Genomic DNA, 27,260 nt, shown 5'->3' on the forward strand with positions numbered 1-27,260 from the left:
TTATCAAACTTTGATCACCATTCAAGTTAATGCATAAACAATGGATGTATAACAATTCGAAGTTAAGGTCATATCATTCCAGTTGACCACGCAAGGCGCACTTACAATCAACAAGAGGCTAGTGGTATGGACTAAACGGATTCCACACAAATGCATTCAACAAATTCTTCCATTCCATTTGATTATCATCATCTAACATGAAGATCCCACAAGAAACCATACACTTTGTAAAGAAACAACACATTCCACCATAACTTCAATGAAAAGGAAGTTTATTTACAACTTTTGGCAACAATCTCTGCCATCTACTCCTATTCTACTCTAGCTACTATCTGCTATTGAACTATTCTTACACTACTAACTTTTCTCTATTGACTCTTAACTATTCTTCTATTAACCTTTACAAATGAAGAGCTTGAGCCTTTTATAATGCTCTCAATACAATTCAATGGCTAAGATCAATGGTTGAGATTTTACAATGAAACCCTAATTAGTGTTTGTTACAAAAAACTCAATTCTGGCCAATGAAATAATTACAATGCTTGGACACATGTCCTCTTTGGAATATTCGACCAATGGATAACAGGGGTAGTGTTGATGTGTTTTTTATGCACATGCAAATACAGAATAAAATATCGAGGTATCTTATCCCCTCTTGAACAAAGTTCCCGACTGCTGAAGATCTTGCTGAAGGATCAGTCGGAGTAACTCCAAGGTTCTGTTATGTAGGATCTCTACGTGTGGATAAGCTCTCTGCGGTATGATGTGATTTGCTGGAATCACAAGGGGACTTACACTCACTGACCTGAACGTCTGATTTGTTGGAATCACAAGTCCTATTAACTAACTAGAAAACAAACAAATGGCAAAAGATGCAGGGTTCAAGAAGTCTACTCTACTATCTAGAATGCGAGAAGATGGATGAATGACTAGGTGGAGTCCTACTGGGCTGGGTCTCACCATCAAGTTGAACAATTCAACACCAACTCAGTGCGATCTTCTGGGGATGCTTCCAATATGTTCAAATCGTACACCATCCGACAATGACCACCATTCAAGATAATGCATGAACAATAGACATGTAATGACTTAAGATTAAGCTCATTTTATGCCAGTTGACCACGCAAGGCGCACTTGCAATCAGTAAGAGGCTAGTGGTATGGACTAGACAGATTCCACACAGGTGCATTCAACAATTTTCTTCACTCAATCTAATCATCTATCATAAAAAATGAAGACTCAACAAGAGACCATGCACATTGCAAAGAAACAACATATTCCACCATATCTTCAATGAAAAGAAGTCTTTACAATTAAGGCAACAATGTCTTGCCTTCTCTTCTTAATCTACTCTAATTGCTATTCTACTATTTTGGCATCTATTTACTAACTATTAACTATTAGCTGACTATTGACTAACTATTAGCCTTTACAAATGAGGACCTAGGGCTTGTATAGCGCCCTCAATACAATTCGATGGCTCAGATCAACTTGAGATCAATGGCCAAGATTTTACAATGAAAACCCTAATTAGGGTTTGTTACAACAAACTCAATTCTGGCCAATGAAATAATTGCATTATTTGGACACATGTCTTCTCTGGAATATTCGACCAATGGATAACCAGGGTAGGTACATCGAAGTTTGTGTCATCTTTGATGAGTTAGGTACATTGAATCTGGACACACTAAGGTGGACCAACCCGAGTTGAGGAGTGATGACTGGGATGCCACCTTGTCTTTCCTTCAAATGTTGGACTAGAAGAGGTCGTCGTTGATGAGGCTGGGCTAGAGAAGGTCGTCCTTGTTGATGCTGGGCTGGAGAAGGTCGTCCTTGCCCTGGCCTGGCCTTCTTTCATCTGCCAAAACAAACCAAAAGATGATTAAGGACACATGATAAATTCATTTCAACATAGCATTTTCAACTTAAATCATCAACAAAAAGATATTAACATGAAACTTGCCAAAGATTTTCTCCAAGAACAGACCCTATAAGAATTTCGCCCTGGACCCTTTGGAAGGGTCAGGGGCGAAATTCCAACTTTAGCTCAAAATTCACATTTTTGAAGGTCAAACATCTTTCCAAGGCATTCCAAATAGCTTTTCTCACCCTAGTCCAGGCCTGACTTAGCAAAAAATTTGGAGAAAAGGATGGTTTTAGTGTTCTTCGCTCTAGACCCTTTGGAAGGGTCAGGAGCGAATTTCTTGTTTGTGGCTCATTTTTTTTTCATCATTTCAACTTCAATCCACCTCACAAGGCAAGGAAACACTTTTCTTCTCTCATCCAACCCAAGTTTATCTTGATTTTGCAAGGCAAAATAGGTGATTGAAGGATTTTCGCCCTAGACCCTTTGGAAGGGTCAGGAGCGAATTTCCTCTTCTGGCATAGCTTAGCATAAATTTGAAAGGAATAAGTAGATTTTAGGATTTTCGCTCTGGACCCTTTGGAAGGGTCAGGAGCGAAAATCTTGTTTTAGGGCTATTTTGCCATCCTTTCAACTTCAAATCTCCTCCAAGGCATAGAACATCTTGTCTCACTCCTCTCCAGGGTATAAAAACCAAAATCTTCTCTTGATTTGCAAGGAAAAAGGGGAATCTTAGAAATTTCGCTCTGGACCCTTTGGAAGGGTCAAGAGCGAAATTTTCATTAGGCTTCAAAATTTGCATTCTTGGCAACCAAAATCCACTCTAAGGAAATCCAAATGCCTTCTCACACCCTTGTCCAAGCTTGGCTTTGCTCAAAATTTGGAAGAAAAGATGATTTTAAGGATTTTCGCTGTGGACCCTTTGGAAGGGTCAGGAGCGAAAATCACTTTTAGGCTCAATTTATTCATCTTTCATGGTTTATAGCAATTCAAAGTCAGTCTTAGGGGCAACTTCATCTTGATTTTACCTTATCCCACACTTGATCTAGCAAAAACTTTGATAGCAAAAAGAGGTTTTGAGAAAATTCGCTTTGGACCCTTTGGAAAGGTCAGGAGCGAAATTCTCATTCTTGACCAAAAATCATCATTTTTTCAACTTGAAACTTCTTTGCAAGGTAGGATTTCATCTTTCATTGCCCTAGAAACAAGGTTTCATGTCCAAGAAAGGTCAAACAGTAGGTTTATAAGGAATTTCGCTCTGGACCCTTTGGAAGGGTCAGGAGCGAAATTTCCTTTCCTGGCTAGAATCCTTCATTTTCACAACTTCTAAACATCCCCAAGGATTCCAACATGTTCATTCTTCTTCTCATCATGCTTTGGACACCAAAATTTGGCCAAATAAGGCAAGAAATGTCTCTTAGAGAGATTTTTGCTCTGGACCCTTTGGAAGGGTCAAGAGCGAAAATCTTGACTTGGGCTAGATCCTTCATTTCTCCCTTTTAAAACGACCTCAAGAGGCAAAGACAAGTTATTTTTCTTCCATCTACGTCATAACAAATCAAATACTTGACCTTCTTCAATGCAAAAATATGAGTTTTTAGGAATTTCGCTTTGGACCCTTTGGAAGGGTCAAGAGCGAAATTTCCTTTTTGGTCCAAAATCCTTCATTTTCATATGCTTTCAAACCTTCAAAGGCAACAAGGATGTCCCACCTTCCTTCCAAGATACCCTGCAAATCAAAATTTAGTCAAACAAGGAAATAAAATGAGCTTCAAGAAGATTTTCGTTCTGGACCCTTTGGAAGGGTCAGGAGCGAAAATCTCATTCCAGGCTAGATTGCTCACTTTTCAAACTTCAAACCACCTCATAAGGCAAAATTAGATCATCTTCCATATTAGGAACAAGGTTTCTAGTCCATCCTAACAAACAAGGTTCATGATGAATTTCGCTCTGAACCCTTTGGAAGGGTCAGGAGCGAAATTCCTATTCTCGGCTAAAATCTTCATCTCATCCACCTTTACTCACCTCCTAAGGTCAGAACATGTCAAAAATCCCCCAAACATGCCTAAGGAACTATGAAATTGGTCTTGACAAGTGATAAATTGAGGTGCATAAGGATTTTCGCTCTAGACCCTTTGGAAGGGTCAGGAGCGAAATTCCTAATCTTGGCCAAAATCCTTCACATTTCTACGTTCCATCACCTCAAAAGGCAGAGACATGTTATTTCCTTCCCAAATTCGCCCATGGAACAAGGTTGGTATCCAAAACAAGGGAGCAAATAACGCTTATGAAGAATTTCGCTATGGACCCTTTGGAAGGGTCAAGAGTGAAATTCCTATTTTTGGACAAGATCCTCACTTTTCAAAACACTTCTCAAGGCAAGAACACATCAAGACTCACACACAATGCCTAATAAACCAACGCCCATCCAAAACAAGGAAGGAAAATGAGGGTTATAAGGATTTTCGCTCTGGACCCTTTGGAAGGGTCAGGAGCGAAATTCCTCTCCCAGGCTACAATCCATCATCCCAAGGTCTAAAATCTCCTCTCCAAGGCAAAGTTGCATCAAACCTTCTCAATTATGCCTCAAAAGTCTACAAACTTGGTCAAGCTAAGGAGAAAAATAGAGGAAATATGAACTTTGCTCTGGACCCTTTAGAAGGGCCAGGAGCGAAATTCACCTTAGGCCATGATCCTGACTTCATTTTTTCGCATTTCTTCATTCAAACAAGTGCTTTTGCCTTCATTCAAGCTTGGGAATGCGTTAGTTCTAGGTTTTGGTCAAAGTAGAATGTCTTATGGAGAATTTCGCTCTGGACCCTTTGGAAGGGTCAGGGGCGAAATTCGCTTTGGACCCTTGGGAAGGGTCAGGAGCGAAATTCGCTTTGGACCCTTTGGAAGGGTCAGGAGCGAAATTTGACATTTTGGTCTCTCCGTCAAGATCATTTTATGGAATATAACATTTAAGTATAAGTGAGGAAATGTCACTTATACTTTAAGTTATATTCCATATATACTTCCAGGATGTTTGAGAGTGGTTTCGGACCTCCAGGAGTTATATTGCAAAATCTAGTTTTTGGAGAATTCTTCAGTTTTCCAGACTTAGCCAAATTTCAGGATCAGGGCATCCCAGACTTAGCCAAATTTCAGGGCATTTGAAGATGACATTCCAGACATCATCACTCACCAACTTGACCTAGCTCGGACCTTCAAGAATGATACCCACTCACAAAGAAAGACACACTTAGCAACAAGAGCAAAACCAGGCCCTAAGGAAGACTCTCAAAGAAACCCTAACCTGGAGCACCTACTGACTCCCCTGGCTCAAGCAAAGCCTACCATCCTATTGATCCCCTGGAGACACTAAAAATGCAAAGGCTAACAGACAAACCCTAAACACCTAGAAAGCAAACCCCAAAAAGGAAAAAAAGTAGGGGTCCCCATTTGCAATGGGGCGATGTGTGAATACGTCACAACAGGTAGGTGCTTCGAAGTTTGTGCCTCTATAAGATGAGTCAGGTGCATTGCATCTGGACATGTGTTGTGACGTTTTCACACATTGCCCCATTGCAAATGGGGACCCATGTTTTTTGCTTTTTAGGGTTTGTTTTTTTGGTCTTTTAGGGTTTTGTTAGTTAGCCTTTGCATTTTGAGTGCTGTCGGGGAGATCAATAGGATAGCAAGTCTGGCTTGAGTGATGTCCTGATCCTGAAATTTGGCTAAGTCTGGAATGTCCTGATCCTGAAATTTGACTAAGTTTGGAAACTGAAAAACCTCAAAAAACTAGATTTTGCAATATAACTCCTGGAGGTCTGAAACCACTCTCAAACATCCTGAAAGTATATATGAAATATAACTTAAAGTATAAGAAAGAAGAAACATAGAAGGAAATGTCACTTATACTTAAATGTTATATTCCATTAAAATTGTCCTGATAAAGAGTTCCAAAAGTCAAATTTCGCTCCTGACCTTCACTGAGGTTCCAGAGCGAAAAGCGCTCCTGTCCCTCTCCAAGGGTCCAAGGCGAATCGCTCATGTCCCTCACCAAGGGTCCAGTGCGAAAAAGCTTAGTGGAGTCATTCCTGACCTTGTTTGGACAAATTGAGACATCAAAGGCATGAAGGAGGACGTAATCAACCCATTGAAGATAGTTTTGAAAGATAACAAGGCATAAATGAGCTCATAAAGGCCAGGGCGCTCCTGTCCCTCTCCAAGGGACCAGAGCGATTTTCCCTCAAGACAAGTTTTTGGCAAAAGGAAGGCAAGTTTCGCGTTTGAGGTGGGTGAAGGAAGACGCAATCACTCTATTGAAGATAAATTTGAAGATTGCAAAGCACAAGTGAGACCTATTTTGCCCAAAGCGCTCCTGTCCCTCTCCCAGGGACCAAGGCGAAAAATGTATTATCAAGTCTATTCCGCCAAATTTAGGTGAATCCAAGCCAAGGCACATGATGGAGACGATATTGGGAATACTTTAAAGGAAAACAAAGTTGCAAAGACCGCAAGACTGGACGAGTGATGGCCAAGGCGCTCCTGTCCCTCACCAAGGGACCAGAGCGAAATAGTCAAGTATGCCTAATTTTTAAATGCCTCTTTCGTTTCAAACATTCAAGATGGAGTAAGAAACAATGTTTTTCGCCTTGAAGAAAATTCGATGTTAATATGATTAAGGATTTGTGCCATAAATGCAAAATCGCTCCTGTCTTTCACTGGAGGACCAGGGCGATTTCTACAGAATCAACCATTCCCTTCAAAAGTTACGTCAAGGCAAGGTTACACAAGGTCAAAAATGACTTTCGAAGGACGATGAACGCGGAATTAACCTCAAGAATCAACAATTTTGAGCTCAAATGCAAAATTCGCTCCTGTCCTTCAGTCAAGGACCAGGGTGAAAAATCCTTAGGAGGGCTCATTTGGTCTTGGAGAGACAAGTTTGGCATGCGTAGAACGAACATGGATCATCAATTGCCCTCACAAGTTGATTTGACGATTTAAAAGACAAGGGCCAAGGAGGAAAAGCAAAAATCGCTCCTGTCCCTCACCAAGGGACCAGGGCGAAAATGGTTTAAAAGGCATTCATTCCAAAGATCGAATAGGTTAAACTCAAAATACCAAGCGAGAACCCCATTTTGGACGTAGAGGATGAAGTTTCAAACGTAAAGAATGAAAGATGGAGGACCAAAAGGTATAGGCGCTCCTGTCCCTCTCCAAGGGACCAGAGCGATCTTGTTGATATCTATTATTTTCCCATACTTGGGCGCCAATATCCTTCAAATTGCATTAGATGCCAAGTTCGCTATAAAACTTCAAAATATTTAAAAAAATTTCAATTAAATTGGCATTTAATGAAAATCGCATAGCATTTAATAATTAATTTTGAGCCTTAGAAAATCGAAATTTTTATTATAAAGGCATTTAAAATTAATTTTTGTGAAATTGAAATTAAAAAGGGAGCGCTTGGGGTATCATTTTTATTCATTTTATCAAGTCGGCCTCTTCTTCTTTTAATTTTATTTATTTTTTTGCCTTTATTTGCAAGGTCGGCCTCATGGGTAAGTGGAAGGTGAGCGCTCTATATATTTGGGGTGTGTTTTTCATTATTCAAATCATTCACTCATTGTTTCAAGTGCGATTTGGAGAAGCAAGGAAGGAGGTGCGAAATCTAGCTTGTGTGGAGCGAATTTCTACCAAGTGTGGAGACTAAGGAAGGCGAAATTCATCTTGAAGGCTATTAGAGAGGCGTATTTCTTGCTAGATTGGAGGATAATTTCCAGATTTTTGAAGACATTTGAAGGCGAATTTCCAGATCTTGAAGAGGCTAGTGGAAGATGGAGTTCTTTTCCAAGCTAAAGGGGGCGCATTTTGCTAAAGAGAGTCTTGATCTGCATTTTGCCTAGCGAATTCTCCTATTTTTGCATCATTTTTTAGAATTAATTCCCAAGTGGAGGTATCAAGATGGCGACTCCAAGCTCAAAAGGTCTACAAGTCGGAAGACTCTCCTCCAAGGACGATCAAGCAAGGACAAGGGCGGCCTCCTCCAGTCTAGCATTGACAAGGACGACCTTCTTCGATCCAGCATCATCAAGATAAGGGCGACCTCTTCCAATCCAGCATTCCAAGGCGAGGTACATCATCATCCTGCAAATCAAGGACACAAGAAGTCAGAGCAAAGGGTTCGTTGAAGAAGCAGATAGTTCCAGATGAATTAATTAAAGCTAGCTTCTCAACAACATCAAGTTGAATATCTACCAAGTTACAAGTGTCGGACGAGGTGGCATCCTAGTCATCGCTCATCCAGTCAGTGTGGTCCACCTCAGCATTTCCGGATTCAATGTACCTAACTCATGGAAGGTGGCACAAACTTCTATGTACCTACCCCGGCTATTCATTGGTCGAATTTTCTAGAGAGGACATGTGTCCAAGCAATACAATTTTATCATTGGTCAAGCATTAAATGTTATGTAATGGTTGTAACAAACCCTAATTAGGGTTTTCATTGTTGAATCTTGGCCATTGATCTCAAATCGATCTAAGCCATCGAATTGTATTGAGGGCACTATATAAGCCCTGGCATTTCATTTTGTAAAAAAATAATTAGAATAGATAGTGAGAGGGTGAGAATAGTTAGAAATAGTTAGGAATAGTTGGAAGCAATTAGAGTAGAGTAGAGAGAGAAGGCAAAGATTGTTGCCAAGATGTTGTTGTAAAAGACTTTTAACTTCATTGAAGAAATGGTGAAATTTATGGGTCGATTCGACAATTTGCATGGTCTCTATACTTCTCGTATTTGATTTCGTGTTATTAGATGAGTGGAAGAAATGTGCTTGATTGATGGTGGAATTCGTATATCCATACTACTAGCAGTTTGTTGATTGCAGACTTGCCTTGTGTAGTCAACTGGAATCATTCAGCTTAAGCTTAACTTCAATGGTCGCTTCTTCATTGATATGCATCAACCTGATGGTGTCTATGCCTGCAGTGATGATTTGAACATCATAAAACTTTCCTTCGAAGATCGCACTAGCCTTGTGGAGATGGTCCTGCGATGTCAAAACAAGACCTAGTTAGAATTCCATCAAAGATCATTCATTGCTCTTACATTCTTAGTATTAGGATTAGATCCTCTCCTCGCCCTCGTCTTTTTTCCTTTTTTCAAGTCAAAGCTAGTAAGAGCCCGTGTTCCAGCAATATTCAAAGCAGATCAAACGTTCAATCATCAAATGTAAGTCCCCTTGTGATTCCAGCAAATCACATCATACCACAAAGAGCTTATCCACACGTAGAGACCCTACATACAAGAACCTTGAAGTCATCCCGATTGAACCTTTTCACGACATCTTCAGCATTCAGAGGCTTTATTCAAGAGAGGATAAGGTACCCTTGGGTATTTTATTCTGTGTTTGATAGTGTACAAAATACACGTCAACAACATGCTGATGTGGAATTCCTTGATTTGGTGAGTGGTTACTGGGATGCCACCTCTACTTGCTCTTGTAGACTTAATTCATCATCATGAATGAGTATTGAGTAATATCTCTTAATACTCAACATTATCCATCTTTAGCAGTGATGATGATGATCTTCTAACTTTGATTAACTCTTCTAAAACTATCCTCTTGAATGTCTCAATCATGGAGGTGCAAGGTGTAGATTTTGATTCCCTCTTAGTTTTGGATCTTGATACCGCCTTGGGATGAACCCTTGATGTCACAACTGGTTCTTTCCTTTGGAATTCCTTCTCTGTGACTCCCTTCATGTTGTCGATTCTTTCAATGCATCAAACCTTGAATAGATGGATCATGCCCTTGTATTAGTGAATGTTTCTTGTGTAATCACCTTCTTGTGCTTGTCTATGAAGTTCCCTTGAGGATATCTTCTTTGTATCTTGATCTTGATGTTGAAATTTTCTTCTTGAGAGACTTGTTCCAATCTTCATCCAACCTAGTCTTTTTTATTTCTTTCTTCACCTCCTACAAAACAAACAAATGAGCATCAAACACACATGATATATAGCCTCTATAATCTCTTAATTTGACATGATTTCTGATTTTATGTGGTTTGTAGGTTTGATAAGAGGTCGCTCCTAAGGGTGGGCAATGGAAGTTGGAGCAAGTTCGCTCATGATGAGAAGCAAAGGAGGCTTACCATCATTTCATCACTTCCCTACCAATTGATCTCTTAAGATTTAGTTTTCATGTGCAGAATTGATCATATCACCTTCATTGAATGCATTGAGGATGACTTCGCTCCAAGATAGAGGCAAGAGAAGAGGATTTCGCTCCCAATAAGGGGCAATAGAAGTTCTCTCAAACCTAGTCCAATTCTGCCCTTCATCACTTCAGGTTTGAATACTTTGTCATTCATGCAAGTGGAGGCATCAAATTAACTTGGAAGAGAGCTCTATAATCAATTTCGCTCCTAACCTTGGGCACATGAAGTAAATTTCCCTCCAACTAGGGAGCACTTGAAGTTGAAATCGCTCCAAAGAAGGAGCAACTGAAGTTGTTTTCCAAAATGAAGTCTCGCTCACTAATGACAATTCAGATGCACTAAATTGCACTCATTCAAGGCTTTAGGGGCAAATTCCCTCCAAAGAAGGAGCACTTGAAATGAAATTCGCTCCAAAGGAGCACTTGAAGTGAAATTCGCTCCAAAAGAGGAGCACTTGAAGTGCCCCTCAAGCTGACACCTAACTCACCTTTGCTCACTTATACTCACTTTCTCAATTCAAATACATCAAACTATGCTCAATGTGAGGTCTTAGGAGGAAATTTGCTCTAAGACTTGAGCACATGAAGTAGGATTCGCTCCTACTAGGGAGCACCTGAAGTGGATTGAGATTGGACACTTAGCACTTCCTTGTCCACTCTCCTTCATTCCATCCATTTGAGTGTTTCAAACTAGGTTCAAGGTGCGTTCTAGGAACAATTTTGCCCTCAATCAAGAGTAATTGAAGTGAATTTCGCTCCTATTGAGGAGCACTTGAAGTTGTTTTCCGCTCTCATCATTGAGCAATAGAAGTGACTAGAGAATGCATCCTTGAGTTCAATATCATCACCTTATGCCTCAATTTATGCTTCCATTCATCAAAATACCTTAAAACTCACCTTGAATATGACTTCGCTCTCAACCTGAGGCAATAGAAGTGAAATTCACTCTGAGAAAGGGGCAGTTGAAGTTTTTCACTCCTAGAGAGGAGCAACGTAAGTAATCCCTACTAGCAATCTCTCTTCATTCCTTGGTTGAATTCATGATAAACTTCACTTCTCCAATGATCAAGATGTTAAGACTTATAAACTCACTCATTTTCCTCAAATATTGCTCAAGAAATCAACATTGCTCCCAACTATGTGCAATGGAAACAATTTTCACTCCAATTAGGGAGCACTCGAAATTGCCTAGACACTTGACCTAATTGTTGTTTCATTGCATTCTTTGATCAAATTGAGACATTACACAATGCCTAGAGGTTGTTTGAGTGACTCGGAGAGCTTGGAGAGTGTTGGAGCTCAAAATTGCAAGAAGCCAAACCCTAAAGGTATGCCAAGCCTTGTGTTCAGGTTCAACATTCAATTCTGGCCAACTGACGAAATAAATCAATGTGATTGTAATTCCCTACTCTTCAAGCTCTGCTAAACCTAGGCGGTTGCACCTTCCAATTAAGCAGAATTAGTCATCCTTTAGCCTATCTTCTATCTCTATCTTAGAATGGCATGAACTTTTGGAATAGATTAATTTAACTTCTAACCCTACTCCTATCTCCTACTTGCATGAAACTGAAATTGAAAAACATATGTAATCATTTGATTGATCTTGAATTGAAATTTATATGTAATAGACCAGTGCCATCTTTTCATTTGGGCTACAGAGTCACCCTCTTCCAGACCCTCACGTATAACTCTATGAGAGAATTTTTAAATTCACCACTTGGATGAATTTGTTAGCTAATTCAACCCTCAATACTATTTAATTAATGTTGGCCACAACAACTAGTCCAATTGAATTTAAATTTCCTTGAAAGACCAATTAGACAAGAAACATAAGGACAAGGAACTCACAAATGATTCTTGTTTATCAAATTGCCATGACAACAAATAATTCTTTCATAAGAAGATTTAAGATAACATTCATTTACATAAAATGAAATCACAGAGAACTGATCTTGAACAAAGATTTTCCGCAGCACAATTGAAAGGAAAATACTGATTGTATTACTTAAAATAATATTAAATTTGATATTTCTCATGTCCCTCCCCCATATCTACATTTTTTCACCACTTATATATGTGGTTGAATGCGTACCATACCCCTTTTGGGGTGAAAAGTCACCATTTTACATTAAAATTAACAAGAACCCTTGAAAAATGATAATAGACTAGTTTAGTTGATAACTCCATTTTAAGCTATCTTTCGGTCTTTTTCTTGGTCGACAGCCCAAAACACCTCCTCAGCACCTGAAATTTTTAGTGGAAGTAAGAAACTTCGTTTTCTGAAATGGATCTTCCTCAAATTTGATATTTTCACACATTTTCATGCCCAGTCAACATCTTCCATGCAGGTCGAAATAACAGGCTTTTCAGCCTACTTACGGTCTTCTATATGGTCTACAACCAAAAACACATCATACAAACCTAAGATTTTTACTAGAGCTTGGAAACATGATTTTCTGAAATGGGTCTTTCTTATATTTTCATGTTTCACTTTTTTTCATTCTCTTTCCACATCATCTTTTCTGCAGGTCAAAAACACCAATCTACAACAGTCGGCAAGTAAAATTAGTAGGTCAAGAGTTTATATTGGGTAGTTGACAGGTTGGGACAGCATATTAGTAGGTCTAATAAGTATTAAGTTTGTTTAGGAACATGTAGGAATAACATATTAGCGTATGACATGCTACAGTTTGAGATGGCGAGTTATTATGAGATGTTATCATCCTCATAAGAAAAATGACCGATGATAGTAGTCTTTGGAACAAATATATATGACATGCCTAGAGTTATGAGGATGGGGTGATGAAGGATTAAATGGACTTCTTAGCTCATGCATGAAGTGGGATAAATATTTCAATATGTTTAGAATATATAGACTCTTTATGACTTGAAGGGAATGGACGTATATGTGAAATACAAGGTAGCTTAACAACCTTTCATGGAGGTCCATTAGAATTGATTTATTCATATCCTTATCTTATCCTTCTTTGCTCTAGGTGCTCAAATCATTCACCATCCATTATGTGCCATTTCCATAAAGTGACCACCATTTTCAAAAGTAGGGTGCTTGAAATTATTTCAAAATTTCAAGCCCCAACATAGAGGAGCAATAGAAGCAAAATTCGCTCCTACTAGAGAGCAATATAAGTCACCTCTCACTAAGATGCATATAAGTCACTCGGGGGTGAAGAAACTCTTGCATTGTTGATTGGACTTGTTCTTTGAATGCTCCTTCATCAAACTCTTGCTTGCTTCGCTCCTGGGGATCACCTCTCACTGAGATGCATATAAGTCACTCGGGGGTGAAGAAACTCTTGCATTGTTGATTGAACTTGTTCTTTGAGTGCTCCTCCAGCAAACTCTTGCTTGACTCCTCATCTCTCATCACTTCAATCTACCCCTGACAGGAAGGACTATCCTCCTGATTCCTAGCCTCTTAACCAACCATACCTCTCAATGCAAAGGTTAATAGCAAAAGACTCTAACACTACCCAAGAAAGCAGAAAAAGTGGGGGTCCCCATTTGCAATGGGGCGATGTGTGAATACCTCACAACATACCCCATTGCCATTCCCCTCCTAATCCCTCATTACCCCTACCATGGCTGAAAAACAGAATATATATAGAACATCCTATATTATGTCACGTATTCCATGCATCTATATATTAAACAGTCATAAGCAACAGCATAATATGAATCTGCAATGAACAAATAGAAATAATATTCACTATGCCATATTAAATAGTCATAAACAGCAATACATCATTACTCAGCAGTGTGCAGATATAAACAGTATTCATGATGCTATGTCTTTTGAACTCATACCAAAGCCATAATACAGAATCAAACTGTTGTATATTCAATTTCTTATAAATGCCAAATCTGACATCATTCAATGATGCCCCTATTCTGACCGTTGGGGTAAGGTATGCCCTCTCCTTGTCAACCGCACCTCTTCATAATTTAATCGCATTTCTTAATTCACTGTTTTTTTGGTCTAACTAATTCCTCAATCCCATTTTAGAGGAAATCACCGCAAGGAGGAGGAAAGGATCGATTCCTTTTGAATAGATATTATTTGCTACATATAAATTCATCATATTTACCTTGCGATATTCCCAACTGCTGAAGATTGGTGATGTTGTGCTCATGGCACACACTCCTCGTCGTCGACAGGGTCCCCTTTTTTCGTCTTTGCCTCGTTGAGGTCCTGAGTAGGAGTTTTTTAAGTAGGCAAGGTAAGCTATAGCAGTGGGAAATTTGAGCTAGAAAAGATGATTTGACCTAAAAATTGAGCTAGCCTGAGTCCTAAATCCTAGAGGGTTCACACCTAGAAAATGAGAAAGCAAAATTTCACATCTAAGTCGGTTGACCAAGCTAACAAGGGGGTTTTGAAACTGAAGAGAAATTTGCCCATCTGAGTGAAAATGCCTAAAGCAAATAAAAATTGCACTTTTGGCTAAATTGGTCGAATTTCACTAAAGAGTAAGGCACTTTGAAAGCTAAGTGTAAATCGCACAAAGGGAGCAAAAGGCGCAAGTTTCATTGAAAGGGAAAAGGCCTTTAAAGCTTAAATGCTAAATCTCGCAAAAATGACAAAATGGGCAAAGTTTGCAACTTGATGAAAGAAAATAAGTCAAAATCTCGCAAAAATGCCAAAATGGGTGAAGTTTGCAACTTGAGAAAAGAGAATAAGTCAAAATCTCGCAAAAATGCCAAAATGGGCGAAGTTTGCAACTTGATAAAAGAGATTAAGTCAAAATATCACAAAAATGCCAAAATGGGCGAAGTTTGTGACTAGATGAAAGAGAATAAGTCAAAATATCGCAAAATGCCAAAATGGGCGAAGTTTGCAAAGAGAACAAGTCAAAATCTCGCAAAAATGCCAATATGGGCCAAGTTTGCAACTTAAAGGAAATATAAAAAAAATTGCTCAGAAGGGTCCAATTGCCCGAATTTTACAAAGGAGTTAAGATTAAAGACAAAATCGCTCATTTTCACCAATTCACTCGAAGATTTAAAAAGGAAGGCATTTGTTAGAATATAAAATCTCGCAAAAGATGTAAAATGGGCGAATTTCATCTTAAGAGGCATTTTAAAGTGTCAAATCCAAAATCACACATTTTGGTGAAAAAGCCCGAAAAGTAAAAAGGGGGCTTTCTTGCATTTTTGCTCTCAAAACTTAAGTTTCCCCCTAAAAGTGGCACAATTTTAAATCAAAAAGTGAAATGAAATAAAGGGGATTCAAAATGTTTTAAAAAGTAAATATCTTTCATTTTACCTTCTTATTCGCAGAAACAATGCCCAACATTGCCTTGAAAATTTAATATTTGTTAAAATCATTTATTTAATATTTCGAAGTGATTGACTCAAGTCGTAATCATTTATTTATATATCGATGTCGCTGAAAAGAGTTACGGTGACAACCTGAAATGCAAATTGGAGACGTGATTGCGATCAACATCGGGAAGAGAAGATGCAGGAGCGCAGGATCAAAACGACGAAGCACGAAGAAGCGCGCTACATCCTGAACCACAAAGCTGAGATCCACCCTCAAGACCGAAGACAAAGAACACTCAGAATGCAACAAGTGTATGCATTCTCAAAAACGCATAGCTGGATTTAATTCCAAAAAATCAATTTAAAAACTGAACTGCTTTATTGTAAAAGGACTGCATGTGAGCACCATCTAATGTATTTAAAATTGTGAGACATGGACCAGCTCTGATACCATGTGAGATTTTGCCAAGATCAAGAGGCAATGGAAAGCACAAATAAGAGAGACAAAATATATGATAGAAATAAACTGTATTCTATCAAGATGAAAATACTGATCAACTGGATCATCAATCGTTACATACAACGAAAATGAGCCTGCTTATATAGGCAAGGCTATATGGATATGTGAGCATACAAACATGACATGTGGCTCAATAAGAAACAAGGGTAGGTAGGAAATAGGTGTGGGTAAGTAGGAGAAACAATATAATAGTCCACATGAGGTGGATCACCCACTGAATGTGGAGTGTAACAACAAGATCAACACCATAAAAGGTGGAAATTCTCCTACACACACTATCCCAATGTGGCACAAACACCCAATTGTCTCATACCCAAACTACTATAAAATGCATTTCCTAAGTAAACTTAAGTAAGGTGTAATAATATCCAAAATGAATAATTATTTACACCAACACCCCCCCTTAAGTGCAACTTAGGGGAATGCACTTAAGTCTACAATGCAACTACACAATGAAAGATGGGTCCCGGCTACGAGGCCATGTTAGGTACCCATGTACAAATGCATGAAAACCAATGCAATGAAATCTCTCACAAAGCGGGGAAAGAGAGAAAAACCCTCCCCCAAAAGAGAGATGAAAGCTATACAAGAGAACTCTCATAGAAAAATGTGAAGGACAAAACCCCATGTGAGGAAAAACTCCCCCCCATATGAGAGAAGAAGAAGAGAGACTATGAAGCCCCCCCTCAATCTGGAATCTACAAAAATGATAGAAGATCGATGTATGAAGAAACTGCTCCACGAACGTCGAACAACATTCCTCCTCTTAGGAAGAAACAAAACCAAAGGTGTATCCATGAAGTCTCCCCAACCATGAAGGGAAGATGAAGCAAAAATACTCATGATGAAGGGAATCTCTGAAAACTGCTCAAGTGTCTCCATGTCGATGCTGAAAGGTACCCCCTCCAAAGGTAGTAAACTTTGCCACACTACTGAAAAAGGCACTCCAAGATCTAGTGGAGATGAATGTAGAACAATATCCAAAGACTCATATGTCTCCTCAAAAGATAAAGAGACCTCCTCCAAGTGTTGTACAAAAGTATCCACAATCATGTCAACCTCTAAAGATTGATCACGTAGAGAATGCACAAGAGGGTCAAACTGATCCCTCGCAACAATCAAAGAAGGATCATCTTCATCAAAGAGAAGATGAATGTCATCAATGGTGTCTCCCAAATCTGCAATGTAGGAGTCCACAAACAAACCTACAATGTCTGTCAAGTAGGCATCCCAATCAACTGAAGCTGGAAGACATGAAATATCTTGCTGCACTGAATCACAAGAAGGCAAAACTGTCGCACTAGCTGCATCATCAGGTGCAATAGGTGGTGTGATATAAATAGAAGGAGATGAAATGTAAGGCTCAAGAATGGGGTCACATGTGAGAATCCCCAAATTCAAATGCCCAAAGTTCTCCTCAAAATCTGAATCATCAACATAGGAAGAATCAACCTCATCAATAGGACCAAAATCTGAAAAAGAGTACAACCGAGATGCATGATCAACCACTCCAGTCGCAATGATAGCTCCACTCTCCAAGTCTCTAATGATAACTGAATCAGGTGTAAACTCCACAGTTTTCCTAGTTGCCCCATGTGTGATTTGATAGATGGAAAGAAGATTATTTGTCAAGTGGGGTACACACAACACATCATTGAAGGAGTTATCCCCAATGGCAATAGATACTTTCCCAATCACATCTATGTATGTATGATTGCCCATCAAAATCTGTGGCATGTGGCAAGGCTCAAATGTAGAAAACATAGACTGTGAAGATGCCATATGATGAGAAGACCCTGAATCTAGAAGCCATCTCCCTGAATCATGACTTGTAGTAGCACAAAGAGCTTGTCCCTTTCCTTTATCTGTCCCAAAAGAGTGATCCTTTCCTTTATCCTTGGAAGAGGAAGCTGATGTAGACATTCTAGAAGGTAGGTTGATTCTATTCTTCCCAAGAAGATTCTTCAACTCATCAATATCCTTCTTATAACAATGATGTTCATCAAGTCCTGACTTCTTGCAATATCCACAAAAAAGATTGTCCTTATATGATTTCCTCTTAGGTGAGAATGGTGAATCACCTTGTTGTGGAGAGGAAGATTGTGCTCCATCTTCTTGTGGTTTTGACTTAAGTTGCTTTTGATTCTTGCCTTTTCCTTGATTACTTTGATTCCCTTTATCAGCCACCAAAGCTTGTGACTTTGAAGATTTGAGAATCCCCATCATGGTCAACTTAGATTGCTCAAGTATCAACATCTCCGTGAATGAATCAAATGAGGGAGAAGTGTATGAGGAACCTTGAGCTAACCTATGGGTGTGAAAGCTAGATACAAAGGCTGCATACTCTGAAGGAAGCTTGTCCAACAAGTTATAAACCAATTGAGCATCCTTTTTGTCAATTCCACAATCCTTTAGCTTTGCTCTTAACTCAGTTGCTTTTGTGACATAATCTTGGATTGTATAAAAATCCTTGGGATCCAATGTTGTGAGTTCACTATCAAGCTTGTAGCCCTTAATCTCATCAACTTGACCATACAATTTCTTAAAAATATCCCAAGCCTCTTTAATTGTTGTACACTTATCAATGTGAAAAATGAAGTCATCTGATACATACTTTCTAAGAGTTCCAAGTGCCATAGCATTCTTCGTAAGCCATTCAATTTGAGCATTAGTATCAACCTTAGGATTAGGTGGTGCTATAATAGTTTCATTTACATAATGAATGAGTCATTTTTCCATTAGTTTACTCCATGCCTTATTTTTCGATAATGCATAATTATGAGGAGTTAAAAGTGGAAATTTAGGAGAACCCATAGCACCAAAATGAAAAAACACAAGATAGAGAGAGGCACAATCACACAAGACACCCCCCCAAAATACTCAATCAAGAAATCCCCTCAAAATGGTGATTTTGGCACTTTATACTTAGTGCGTATACAATGGGCCACTTGCAAAACAAGGCAAAGTGGACTTCTGATTTCAATTTACAACTTCTCAAAATGAGATCTAAGAGAGTTCAACAAATATTGCTAGTGATCTAAACTGAGATCCAAGAAAAATGCAAGTACCAAATATGCCAAAAATGGCCAAATAATGAAAATACAATTTCTACTTAAAATTACTGCAAATAGATGGCAGATTATGAAAGTAGATGAAAAAATATGCAATTTCAAAAAAAATGGCACCTGAAAAGGAGTCCATATGAGCCCAAACGAAGCCTCCAAAGTTGTAAAAATCGGGATTTCACGATTTCCGAAAAACCTGTATCTGAAAACCAGAAAACTCCTGCACCACTGTACAGATCATGAAATTCTACCCCAAAACAAAAAAAATTGCTCGTAAAAACGAGTCCGGATGAGTGAGATATCGCTATTTGAAAAATGCTTGCAAAATTATAATTTCTAGAAAATTTCCACCGCAGCGTCAAACTTCAAATGCCTCTAGATTTGGCCTCCGAAGTCCAATTTTGATAAAACAAAAGGCAAAACTGACTTTCTTGGACCTCCTAAATCCAATGGTGACCTCAGATTTGACCCATCAAGCTTCAATAATAACCTGCAATAGAAAGCTCCAAAATACACAACCCCAAATAGCATCAAATTTCTCTCAATTAGCAAACCAATGACACTCTAATGGCTCTGATACCATGTGAGATTTTGCCAAGATCAAGAGGCAATGGAAAGCACAAATAAGAGAGAAAATATATGATAGAAATAAACTGTATTCTATCAAGATGCAAATACTGATGCTTTTAGTTTCCGCAGTTTGAGAATCACAGGACACCAGCTTGTTGTAAATGTAAGGCCCCTTGTGTTACCAGCAAAACACACCAACCATTGAACTATCCCGCAGTCATGACCTGACATTTGGAACCTTGAGGTTGTGCCCTTTGATCAACTAAAACAGCATTAGGGATTCCTTATACAAGAGAGGATAGAATACTCAACAAGAACATTCTATTTTGCGTTGACCAGAAGGAGTTGGTTATCCCACTTTAGCCACGTCAACAGGTGATTGTTAGTACGTTCAAGAAATTGTTAAGTCTTACTCCACAAGACAATTCCACCCTTGTGCTTCATTCCCTACTTGGATCGGGCCATGACACTTTGGGCATTTTGTTGTAACTGTTATGTATTAAGGATCTATAATATATATATGATGAATGCCTTATCAATGTTATTATATCAATATTTCAGATTTCCCTATATTTTTTAAATTTCCCTGATTTTTAATTCTCATTCCCTGCCATCCCCTAAAATAGCCTCAAAAAAATCCATAGCTGTCCCCTGCTATCCCCTTCCAAGAAACTTGGTAAAACATAGCAAAGATGTTTGCGTTCATAACAGATCTGTCATCTAAAGGAGATGTTCTCATGTCCACTGCTTGATTATTCAATTCCCTCCTGTTTCAAGAATTATTGTATTTGGAAAAGGTTACTCTAGATACAAACTGACCCAAATGTATGTATAGTTGAGTACCCAATTTCTAGTGAATGCTGAAGCTGTTATATATCCTCAACGGCATTTCAAATCTTCTTTAGAGTGTTTTGTTTTCTATTCTCTTGGATGTACAATCAATCTTACCCAAACTGTGATTTCTTGGAAGATCCTTATTTATTTGCAAGGCACAAGACCAATGCTTCATGAATAGACCTGATTTCTTTACAAGATGATGCAACTTGAAAATTTTGAACTTTTTCTTGATTGGTTGAGAAAACCACCATTACATTTGCCTTTGCCGTCATTAAGATCTCAATGAAGTCTAACCATTTCCTGTTCTTCTGAGCCCAGATTCTTGAAGTTGCTGGTCAAGGAAGACACCCAAAAATAAACAAAATTAAAACTTTGATTTTGTTACTCTGAGCCATCTGTTGAGAATAATTTCTTTTGTAACCTATCCATCTTGAGGGAACACACATTTTCTTTTTATCATTCTGTCATGGAACCAGATAAATCCTTGTAAAACTTCTCCAAAGATCTTAAGTTCTGATTTAGACTTTTGGGATGTGTTCTTTGTGAGAAGGCCAAGGCCTCGACTCTGGAAGAAGGTTTTGGCCTCTTGGTGTGACATTGTGGGAATGGATGATAAATGGTTTGGTTGTACAGAATTGTCTACAAGATGAGTTTTCATATAAAGCAGTCTGATAATGAGTTATTTGAGGGTCCGTTCAAATATATGCAAAGGAGGATTTCAATATATAAGAATAATAAATAAACAATTGATAACAAACATAAATACAGGGTTGAAAGAATAGGTTTAAATGCACACTCATTGATGATCCATGAAAAGAAAATAGCAAAGCAAATGAGAAAACTACGAAAATTCCTGATGTTTCTAGGTGACAAAGATGGTAAAAGTAATAGAGGGGGCAAGATTTATGGCCTATATATCATCAAACAAACACAGTATTTACTATGCATGGATATAAACAAGCAGTAAAGACAAAAATAATATATTACATGTAAATTCTTTAGGGAAAGAACTAAACATATTTACTTCCTAACTTCTTATTTAAAGGGCAAAATTCATCGAAAAGGTGAAATCTATGTCTGTCTTAAACCCATTGTATCAAATGCAATATGTGAAAATATCCAATCTGTACAGATGACTAGAAATAAGGTTACCTTATTGGTAAGGAATGCAGTAGTAAGTGGATATGAAGCCCAAAAATGTCGAAGTAGTTCCTGAATTGTTGTCCATTGCTGCAGATAATGATATCATTAAATATAACACAAAACATCACAATACAAAGCAATTCTCAAATGTACATCAATTTCAAGAATTAACCTGAACATACAATATCATCTCTTGAAACCCAAAGCAAAATGTATCTAAAATGTATGGCAAAGCCTAAGGGTTCTTACCTCCAACAATTCATCCTTTGTTTTCCTGGGAAGTTTATCCAGAATGTCCTTTTCAGGGTTCTTCCCAAGGTGATACTTTGTACTTGAAATATATTGAGTTAAGCTATTAAGAACCTGGAATTAAACATAGTTGATAAGAAAATAAAAGTATGGAAGACCCTCTCTATTTACTACAAAAAACTATACGTTTTGATTCCATATCTACTTTTGCTTTTGTAAAAGAAAGAACAAGACAATCTTCTCCCACCATATGTAGAATCTTCCACTTCCAAAACACATCATTTCAAATAAGTCAGGTGAAATTTACATTTATCATAATGAGCTTTTGTACAGTTGATAGAACGATAGCCTTGAGAATTAAATTTTAGGGAAAGCAATTATATAAGTAGAAATTAATTCAACGAAGATTCATAACAAAAGTATCAAAGTATTTGCATGCCTAATAACAAAATTTTATTCCTAATATTTTTAATGTATAGAAATGTTTACAAACCATACACAATACTAATAAATTTAATATATAATACAATAATAAATTATACATAAAGTTTCTACTAATAAATAAGCAAATAAACAAAATAGTTGACTCAACTTTTCATCAATAATCTTATAAAGAATTACAAAAAGTTGAACAACTTTGGCCATAAACTAAACTGTATAACTCAATCATTAAACACAACTTGATCATGAATAAATCAGGCACAAAGCAGTAATAGATGCAGAGGTGTTTTCTCTTTTCACTCCTCAAGTGTTGCTTTTCAAAAAGAATTGGTTACTACACAAAGTTCTCATGAATAAATCGAAATGATCATTATGGCAAAGACAGCAATGTCATCGTAACTATGCCAGGTTGAATAGCGGCAAAGCATGAAATTGCACCCAGTAGTCTTCTCTTTAGGGTTGAGGACTTGATTTTATGACTTCGAAAGCGAAAATGAAAACAATTAAAAATCTGTTAGGTTCATCATTAATTAGCTTAATATAGTAAATTCATGTTAATAGAACATTCCCCAAACTTAGGATAACCATAAATGCCTAAGACGATATCCCAAGGTATATAAACAGTAAATGCCAAAGAATTTAGGCTTGTAACATGAGGGTTCAAATCAAGTGCAATAAAGATTGATGAAGAAGATGTAACAACCTATGTATAAACTTTGCACCCGTAACAAAAGGTCTCAAACCATGGGTTGGAAACAACAAACCAAATCAGAGCAATGGGACCCTTTCCTCTGTCAACACAATCTTCTCTCAAGTCCGATTCTGTCTAAGAAAGTTGCTTCCTTGCTTACAATCTGGTTTCTCAAATCAATCATATTCTTCCTTCCCTTGTTTTCAATAGATATTGTGTTCTTCCATTGTGGTCAACTTAGGATGCTATCAGAAATCCCTGACCCAATGATGCATTATACGCTTCTTTTTATGTAAAGAAATAACAACAAAATTCAACAAAAATGATTGAGTCCCTATCAATATGTTTTGGGACATTAGGACCTTGTTGTGATGTATTCACACATCACCCCATTGCGAATGGGGACCCCTACTTTTTGCTTTCTAGGGTTTGTTTTCTAGGTCTTTTAGGGTCCTGTCTATTAGCCTTTGCATTTTGAGTATCGCCAGAGGGATCACTAAGATAGCAGGCTCTGCTTGAGCTAGGGTGAGTCAATGGATGCTTTGGGTTAGGGTTTCTTTGAACGTTTTCCTTAGGTCAAATTTTGTTCGTGTTGCTAGGTGATGACTGGTCTGAGTTTGAGGAAGTTAGTGAAGTTTTGTGAGTCAGTATCATCTGTGAGGGTTTAAGATTGATCCAATAGGTGAAAGATGAAGTCCTAGGCATGCTTTGATGTGAAGATGATCTGGGAACGCCTTGGACAAGGCCAGACTTGGTGAGATGAACAAAATAGGTCAAGAAACTTGAGCTAATCAGAAATGTCACTCCTGACCCTTCCAAAGGGTCTAGAGCGAAATTTCACAGAGGACCTAAGATTTCACCTAAGTCATAGGGTGGTTGAGCAAATTTGCAAGGATATGGAAGGATATGCATCAAGGGGTGATTCTAGGGCAAAGTCAAGTCAATCTCAAGGAAAATTGAGCCAAGAATAGGAATTTCGCTCCTGACCCCTCCAAAGGGTCCAGAGCGAATTCCTCCATAAGACATTTTACATTGCCCAAGCCATGAACTAATCCATGTCCCAAGTATTATTAACAGCAAAACACTTGTTTAGATAAGGAAATGTGAAAAATGAAGTCAGAAATCAACCCAAAATGCAAATTTCGATCCTAACCCTTCCAAAGGGTCCAGAGCAAAATTCATATAAGACCCTATTTTTTCACAACATCTTGATGAGAATGCCAATTTGAACTGGATAATGATGGAAGGAGGCCTAACAAGTTGTATCCAAGCCAAGGAAAGGAGAAAGGAAGTGAGAAATGAGCCTAAAATGAAAAATTTCTCTCCTGATACTTCCAAAGGGTCCAGAGCAAAATTCACATTTCCTCTATTTTATTCCTTGCTATGACCAAATTTGTGGACTTCTAAGGCGTGTTGGGAAGGCTTTGATGCATATTTGCCTTTGAAAGGAGGTTTGAGGTGATGAAATGGTGAAATCAACCTAGAATGAGAATTTCGCTCTTGACCCTTCCAAAGGGTCCAAAGCGAAATCCTCAATTTGACCCCCTATTTGGCCTAAGGCATTGAAAAGTGAGGATTTTGAGCTAAGTAGATGGCAAATAGACTTGATGGTGGTAAGGAGAGGTGAGTGTGATCAAGTTTGACGGTGGATTGGATCAAAGAAGTGTGAAATCAACCAAGAATGTGAATTTCGCTCCTGAACCTTCCAAAGGGTCCAGAGCAAAATTCTCCATAAACCTCATTTTCTTCCTTGTTTAGACTAAAAGCCTTGTTCCTTGGACATAGTAGGGGTAAATGGACATGTTCTTGCCTTAGGAAGAGAATGAAAGCATTGAAAAGTGAGGATTTTGTCCAAGATTGGGAATTTCGCTCCTGATCCTTCCAAAGGGTCCAGAGCAAAAATTCTCCATAAACCTCATTTTCTTCCTTGTTTAGACCAACATTTTAGTTCCTTGGGCATATTTGGAAGTGGATTAACATGTCTTTGCCTTTTGAAGTGATGAGAAGTGAAGGAGTGAAGGATTTGTCCTAAATCATGAATTTCGCAACTGACCCTTCCAAAGCGTCCAGAGCGAAATTCTTGAAAACACCTATTTTCCCGTTGGAGAAGGTCAAATCCTTGGTTTTTATGGCGTGGATGGGAGTGGAGTGATGTGTCCTTGCCTTTCGAGGTGGATTGGAGTTAAAAAAAAATGAAGAAATGAGCTCAAAATGTGAATTTTGCTCCTGACCCTTCCAAAGGGTCCAGGGCAAAATTCTCATTCTCTCCTTTTCCTCTCAATTTTGTGTCAAGCCAAGTGTGAATCAGGGTGAATTAAGATTGAAGATGCCCCTAGGCATGCCTTTGAATGACTTGTGGCCACCAATGATGAAGATTCCAAGCTAGAACTTGAATTTCGCTCCTAACCCTTCCAAAGGGTCTAGAGCGAAATCCTAAATAGGTCTTGTCCCTGGCCATGATTTTTTAGCGAAATTCTCCTTTCAAGCCATTTTGAGGTAAAACAACCATTGTCTTTGTGAGAGGGGGATCCAAAGTTGAGAGTCAAAGGAAAGCAAGGTATGAAGAATGAATCTAGGTGAAGGAAAACAAGCAAATCAAGAATTTCACTCCTGACCCTTCCAAAGGGTCCAGAGCGAAATTCCTAAAATCACCTAATTTGCTCATGATTGAGATCAAGACATGGATTCCTAGGCCTTGGTGGAGAGAAGACTAGTGTATGCTTGCCTTGGGAGGCATTTTGGAGTAGAGAAATAATAGAATTTGAGCCTAAGGAAGAATTTCGCTCCTGACCCTTCCAAAGGGTCCAGAGCGAAATTCTTAAAACCTCTATTTTGCTCCCAATTTTGCATCAACCCTAGTATTGATTGAGATTAGAAACATCCTTAGGCGTGCATTTGAGCAAGTTGTGATCACAAAATGTGAAGATTTTGTCCTAAAATGCAAATTTCGCTCCTGACCCTTCTAGAGGGTCCAGGGCGAAATCCTTTAAAACTCCTATTTTTCACCTTGTTTGAGCTAGGCAAAGGGCTAGTTGTGAGATTATGATGAGAAGAGGTTTGAAGGCTAGGCCTAAGATTATGAAATGATGAAATGAGGTCTAAATTGAGCAAAATAGCAAATCTCGCTCCTGACCCTTCCAAAGGGTCCATAGCGAAAATCTTATAGGGCCTGTCCCTAGGGAGGATCCTAAAGCAAATTCCATTTTGATCCCTCTTTGTTAATGATTTAAGGTAAAAGTGCTATGACCAAGATAAATATATCATGTGTGCTTAATCATCTTTTGGTTTGTTTTGCAAATGGAAGAAAATCAAGCCAGGACAAGGATGACCTATTCTAAGCCCATCAGCATCAAGGACGTTCCAAAGGCATGGAGGAGGACTCAAGATGCTTCTAAAGCGTTGGAAGGCTACAAGTGTTCGAGGAGTTCCAGGCTATCCTCAAAAGACACCATTCTACCACACAAAAGACCCACATGATGACAGAGAAGAATGACTTTACCAACACTTCAAGGCGAGGTATGCTCCTGGAGAAAGAAGAACTTGACAGTAAGGAAGCCTCATCAAGCATATGGGAGTCAAGGAGGTACATCATTCATCGCGTCAAAAGACAAAAAAGAGATCAACCAAGACACAAACGTCAGACAAGGTGGCATCCCAGTCATTTTTCCTCCAGTTGGATTGGTCCACCTTAGCATGTCCAGATTCAATGTACCTGACTCATCGGGGACGGCACAAACTTCAATGTACCTACCCCTGCTTCCTATTGGTCCTCACTCCTAGAATGTAATTTTCTCATTGGCTAAGGAAGTTTGTTATAACGAACCCTAATTAGGGTTTCTATCATTTAATCCTAGCCATTGATTCTAAGTCAATCAGAGCCATCAATTTGTAAAGGGCTCTCTATATAAAGCCCTGGCTCTTCATTTGTAAAGGTTAATAGTCGGGGAATAGTTAGAGATGGTCAATAATCAGTAGTGGCAGTTCAAGAGCAATTAGCTTTTAGGGTAGAGTAGAAAGAGAAGGCAAAGATTGTTGTCAAGACATTGTTGCAAAAGACATGTAAACTTCATTGGCGAAATGGTGAATTCTATGTGTTGATTCGACAATTTGCATGTATACTTCTCAAATTTAATTTCATGTTATTAGATGAATGGAAGGAATTTGTATGATCAATGGTGAAATTTGTATATCCATACTACTAGTGGTTTGTTGATTGCAAACTTGCCTTGCGTAGTCAACTGGAACCATTCAACTTAAGCTTAACTTCAATTATCGCTTCTTCATTGATATGCATCAACCTGACGGTATCTATGCTTGTAGCGGTGATTTAAACATCATAAAGCTATCCTTAGAAGATCGCACTAACCTTGTGGAGATGATCATAGCATGT

The 27,260-nt window shown here is 38.4% G+C and overlaps 1 protein-coding gene across 2 annotated transcripts in view; it reads right to left on the reverse strand.

The window, feature by feature from the left end:
- Positions 1-27,260, reverse strand: part of LOC131046017 (general transcription and DNA repair factor IIH subunit TFB1-3) — a 255,073-nt gene that overhangs the window by 83,442 nt on the left and 144,371 nt on the right. For both annotated transcript variants that reach the window (XM_057979650.2, XM_057979649.2), the window contains exons 19-20: positions 21,739-21,852; positions 21,499-21,576 (exon numbers count right to left, since the gene is read on the reverse strand). In XM_057979650.2, coding sequence (XP_057835633.1) covers positions 21,499-21,576; positions 21,739-21,852 — 192 coding nt within the window. The remainder of the gene's footprint in view (positions 1-21,498; positions 21,577-21,738; positions 21,853-27,260) is intronic.

Source organism: Cryptomeria japonica, chromosome 3, assembly GCF_030272615.1.
Source record: "Cryptomeria japonica chromosome 3, Sugi_1.0, whole genome shotgun sequence".
Taxonomy (NCBI): Eukaryota; Viridiplantae; Streptophyta; class Pinopsida; order Cupressales; family Cupressaceae; genus Cryptomeria; species Cryptomeria japonica.